The sequence below is a fragment of the Hyaena hyaena genome, unplaced genomic scaffold (assembly GCF_003009895.1).
Source record: "Hyaena hyaena isolate Hyena2069 unplaced genomic scaffold, ASM300989v1 scaffold_9, whole genome shotgun sequence".
In the NCBI taxonomy this organism is placed as follows: domain Eukaryota; kingdom Metazoa; phylum Chordata; class Mammalia; order Carnivora; family Hyaenidae; genus Hyaena; species Hyaena hyaena.
Genome location: NW_024080641.1, coordinates 7,180,105 through 7,185,308, shown reverse-complemented (window position 1 = coordinate 7,185,308; position 5,204 = coordinate 7,180,105). Strand labels below are relative to the sequence as shown.

Genomic DNA, 5,204 nt, shown 5'->3' with positions numbered 1-5,204 from the left:
CCCCCCCCCGCACGTTACTGGGCACCTCCCCCCGTTGCTAAGCACCCACTATTCCTGAGATCCGGGTCCGCTAGCGCCGGGGCCTCTTGCACTTCCGGGAATCTCCACACGCACGCCCCCTCCGGTCAGCTAGCCAATGGCAGAGCAGTAGCTCCCTGACTGGCACGTAGAACGCCCGCCGTGAGTGAGGGGCGGAACTAGGGGCGGGGCCGATGGGTGGGCGTTGGAGCCTGCTGGGATTGTTGGGGCACCGCTGGAGCGCGCACGTGCCCTTTTATGCTGTTCCACTCATCTCAGAGTGCCATGTGCTTGGCAGACCTTTCTCTCCCCCACACCGTCTTTTTTGCAAACATCCCTTACAAACTCCGCATCCCTGCTCTGCACGAACATCTTGCCAACGTCCCTTATTTTTGCCCCCGGCAGGCAGGCGGGATGTCTCCTTTGAACACATCTTCCCAGCAAACATTTCCCTTGCCCCGGGAGCCCCTCCACTTTGCACATCCATCCTCTGCTTCAAACACTCACATCCTGGCACCCAGCCTCTTCCCCTGCACAGATAAACCCCATGTCTTGCTTGCCAACTGTCTCCTTCTCATACTCGCAACTCTCCTGTGTACATAAGCCCCCTCAGGCTCAGCCCCTTGCACACTGGGCCCCTGTTCTCTCACACACCCTTCTCTCTCTCCACTCCCCGCCCACCTGCGGGATGGTGAGAGTGGGAGCCCTCTGTTTCCTGTAGGCCTGACATTTCCCAGAATACACTCAGCCAAGATTCCCAGTGCTGAGTCAGGAACCCTGGCATCCCCGAAAACCAGCTCCCAGTCCATCTGGGTGTGTGTTAGGGGGGTGGGGGTGGGGATACAGGCAGGCTTGAAGCCTGTTCCCCCCCACAACAGGCTGACTCACCCCTCCTCACAGTCTGGAATAGAAGCAGCTGGCTGGGGCATCTCTCCCACGGCTGGGAGAAGGAGGGATGTGACGCTTCCCTCACAGAAACCACCCCCCTTCTTCCCACTCTCTAACCCCTTTTGTCGGGAATCAGACCTCCCTGTCACTGTGCCTGGGGTATGTGACCTCAAAAGAGCCCTGACTCTTTCTGGACTTCATCTGCCCAGCCCGTATGATTTGTTAGGGGGATCCTGCTATGATTTTTCACTGGTCTGTGAAGAGATGACTCACTTTGGAGCCCTGGGCCTGTGCCCAATGCCCCACCCCCAGATGACTCAGTTTCAAGGCAACCCCCCCCCCCCCCCCGTCACCCTCCAGACGTAAGGGGCTGACTCAGGAGCTGGGTGACAGCTCACCCTTGGGGGCAAAAATACATAAACAGCACCTGTAACAATAATTAGCCCCGCAGGACTGTGGCTGATGGTGCGAGGCCTGGTGCCACGTGGTTCACATTTATGCGGTCATATCAAATAGCCTGGTGGCAACAAGCAAAGGCTAGCTAGAGACTGGCAGATTTCTGAGCCTCAGTGTTCCGTCTGTAAAATGGGGCTGTAGCATCCTCTCTTGCTCTGTGTTAGTGAGAGAAAGAGATGTGGTGAAATAGCATCTGTAATGAGGTTGGCATAGGACCCGGGACAGAACAAAAGCTCTATACATGAGGGAAATTTCTTATGGAAAAGTCATTCTTTCCAAAATGTCTATTAAGCACTAATCACGTGCTTTTCTGGGGGGACACAAAAGGAAAGGTCCAGGCAAAACTATTTGCCCTCTGGGTGCTGACTCCCGATGAGGGGGACAATATACAGAATAAATAAGTCTATTTGATAAGGTGACATGTGTTAAAGAGAATAAAAACCAGGGAAGGGAGGCAGGGAGTGGAGACAAAATTTTGAGTTTAAACAGGGTGATCAGGGAAGACCTCGCTGAGCAGGTAACATTTGAACAAAGACCTGAAAGAGGTGAGGGAGAGAGCTATTGGAATATTTGAATGAAGAACATTCCAGGCAGAGAGAACAACCAGTGCAAAGTCCCTGTGGTGGAAAATAGCTCAGTGAAATAGCAAAGAGGCCGATGGGCATAGTGAGTGAGGGGGGAAAGACAGAGGAGGGGAAGTCTGGGATGTAACCAGGGCCAGATCACTCAGGGTATATAGTGAGGCACAGCACGGACTATAGCTTTTACCCCAAGTGGGATGGGAGCCGTGGAGTGTTCTGAGTAGAGGGGGACATGATCTGATTTAGAGGAAATAACTCTTAACTTCTGGCTCTTTCTCCAACACCTATAGCCTTACACCCTGTAGGGAACCAAAGCCCAGACTTTAGATGAAGTGGCCTTGAACTCAACTCTACACAACTTAGATGTGTGATCTTGAACTCACTGCTTTGTCTTTCCGTGCCTCGGTTCTCCTGTTTGTGCAAGGGAAAATGATGATCCCTACCTCACAGGAGTTGGGGTATAGTCAGGAACAGAACCTGGCTGTACAAAGCAAGTGTACACATGTAAATGTTGTTATAAATAAGTGAAAATTCCCGTAACAGTCTTGTGAGAAAACTATCAACGGTAACCTTTATACGGATGAGAACACTGAGGCTCTGAGGAGACAGGATTGTGGGGAAAGATTACCCCACAAGTGAGTGTTGGAGCCAGGATTTGAAACCAGGCATCCTCACTTCGCCTTCAGATAAGTTCTTTTCATTTCCCCGTTAAAAACGTTTGGCTCTTGTGGCACTGAATACACGTTTTCTGAAACAGTAAAACATTACAGGTAAAATGAGTAATAATATTACTCATGGTACAGGTGAGAAAATTGAGCCTGTGGCTGGGACAAGGGGGGGGGGGGACATAAGTCACACACTCAAGGTAACACTGCTGGGAAGTGGCAGAGGCGGGTCTCGAACCCAAGTCACTAGAATTTCCAAGTCCTTTGAAAGTCCATCCTTGCCCCCTTTGAAGGATGGGCGCGATGCCAGATTCGTCCCCGAGGGCTGCAGGCAGGCTAAACTGGTCATTCGAGGGTGTAGGAAGATCGGACTTGTTGCAGGGGTCCAGGAAGGGATCCCACCCGCTCGCAGCCAGGAGCCCAGAACCCCAAACGCAAACCGCACGAGCATCCAGCGCTCCGAGCCCACCCTTCTACAGTACCAGTGGGCGGGGCCCGCCGAGGCCCGTCCCACTTTCGTCACGTCCGGTGGGGCGGGGCTTCGGGGCTTTCCCGGGGCGCGGGGGAGGGAGTATCGGTTAACCCCTGCGTGGCCGGGCCGGCTGGAGCTCCGCGGGCCGGAACCCGGGAGTCGGGGCTCCCCAGCCACACCCCTCGCGGGATTTAAAGGGGAAGGAGGGGCCGGGTCGGGTCGAAGCCCGAACCCAGGGAGCGGGCATGAGGCGCTGCCCGTGCCGGGGGAGCCTGAGCGAGGCAGAGGCCGGGGCGCTGCCGGGGGCGGCCCGCATGGGGCTGGAGGCGCCGCGAGGGGGGCGGCGGCGACAGCCGGGGCAGCAGCGACCTGGGCCCGGCGCAGGGGGCCCGGCGGGACGGCCGGACGGGGGCGGGCCCCGGGCCAGCAACGAGGGGTCCGGCCTCTACAGCGAACCCGAGAGGGTCGGCCTTGGGCCTGAGCCGGGGACAGACGGACAGGCTGAACCTGGAGCAGCTGACCTCGGAGCGGAGACCGAGCGGCCCGGCCCAAAGACAGAGACGGACCTATCTAGCCTCCGGACATATCCAGAAAGGAGCAGCCACTGGTCAGAGCCCGAGACAGCCAGTCCCTGGACGGAATCTGGGACGGATGGCTTTTGGACTGATCCACACAGGTCTGACCTCCAGTCTCAGCCAGAGAGGGCCAGCCTATGGGCACAGCCCGTGGTTGATGGGCCCTGGACAGAGATAGAAATACGTGGGTCCCAGACCCAACCAGAAAGGGCCAAGACCTGGGCTGATAACCTTTGGACCCTTAGGAACAGGTCCGGCCTCCGGACTGAGCTAGAGGGGGCCTGTCCCTCAACAGAGCCAAGAGCCGATGGCTCCTGGAAAGACCTGTGCACTGATGGCTCCCAGATACAACAGGATACTAAAACAGCCTGGAAACAGGTTGGCACTGATGGTTTCCCAGCACAGCAAGATGCTGTTGGCTCCTGGACACGGCCTGGCACTGATGGTCCCCAGGCACGAGATACTCACGGACCCCAGACAGAACCTGGGACAGACTGCCTTTTGGGGGAGTCCAAGCAGGATGTCCCATTAGAGGAGCCAGACCCCGGGCAGCTGGGGGCGCACCTGTACTCTCGCCTGGAGTATAGCCCCCTGACCCCTGTACCCCGCCTCATCATCACTCCTGAAACACCTGAGCCTGAAGCTCAGCCAGTGGGACCCCCCTCCCGGGCTGAGGGGGGCAGTGGCGGCTTCTCCTCTGCCTCCTCTTTCGACGAGTCTGAGGATGATGTGGTGGTGGCCGGGGGCGGAGGTGCCAGCGACCCCGAGGACAGGTCTGGGGTGAGTGGGAACCGTTCTGCTCTTGAGCCACATTCCGCCCCCCCCCCCGCCCCCTTACCTTCCTGCCTTTGCTTTGAGAAGTTTTTTAGCGCCCACAAGCAGGTTTATCTCCAGGTACCTCCTCCCTCTGACAGCCAGGTGACCGACCCACTCCAGGCATCTTCCTGATCCTTTCCTTTCCTCCTTGCACACTGCCTCCGGTCCTGGGGTCTACAATGGACAGCCACGGGCTGACTTAATGGTGCCTAGGAACTCCTGTAAGTCTGTGTGTGTTTACACATATATTTTTGAAGCAACCATGTCTGATTTCTGTCGGATGCTCTAGAAGAGCACAAGTAAAGGAGGACAGAAAGTTTTTACCCTGAATCTTTAAAAAATATTTGTATGTATTTTGAGAGAGAAAGAGAGAGAGCGTGCATGCAGGGGAGAGGCAGAGAGAGAAAGAGAGAGAGAATCCCAAACAGGCTCAGCACCGTGAGATGATGACCTGGGCTGAAATCAAGAGTCGGACATTTAACCGATCGAGCCACCCAGGCGCTCCTTTACCCTACATTATTAAGGCACTGTGGCTGCCTCAAGGGGTCATGAGCCTTTGCCATCCTTTAGTACTCATTTTTGTAGGGAGTGAGCCCCCAGATTCTCAGAGGGCTGTGTGAGCCCCAAGTGCTGAGGTCCCCCGGCTTAGCCAGGCGCCCTCTGGTTTCACCATGGGCCCCCAGCTCCCCAGGGGCCCCCTGCACACTCTTGTTTACATCCTTCCCCTCCCCCC

The 5,204-nt window shown here is 56.4% G+C and overlaps 2 protein-coding genes across 4 annotated transcripts in view; one reads left to right on the top strand and one right to left on the bottom strand.

Moving 5' to 3' along the window:
• The window catches only part of COQ8B (coenzyme Q8B), a 22,254-nt gene extending 17,613 nt beyond the window's left edge, over nt 1-4,641 (bottom strand). For 2 of the 3 annotated variants that reach the window (XM_039246057.1, XM_039246074.1), the window contains exon 1: nt 50-107. The gene's annotated coding sequence lies outside the window, so the exon portion shown is untranslated. Of the gene's footprint in view, nt 1-49; nt 108-4,493 lie in introns of those variants that run through there. The other variant, XM_039246066.1, reaches the window with a different exon arrangement.
• ITPKC (inositol-trisphosphate 3-kinase C) overlaps nt 3,220-5,204 on the top strand; it is an 18,034-nt gene continuing 16,049 nt past the window's right edge. Inside the window, exon 1 of the mRNA XM_039246052.1 lies at nt 3,220-4,435. Within this exon, the coding sequence (XP_039101983.1) occupies nt 3,326-4,435 (1,110 nt within the window). The 5' untranslated portion in view covers nt 3,220-3,325. The remainder of the gene's footprint in view (nt 4,436-5,204) is intronic.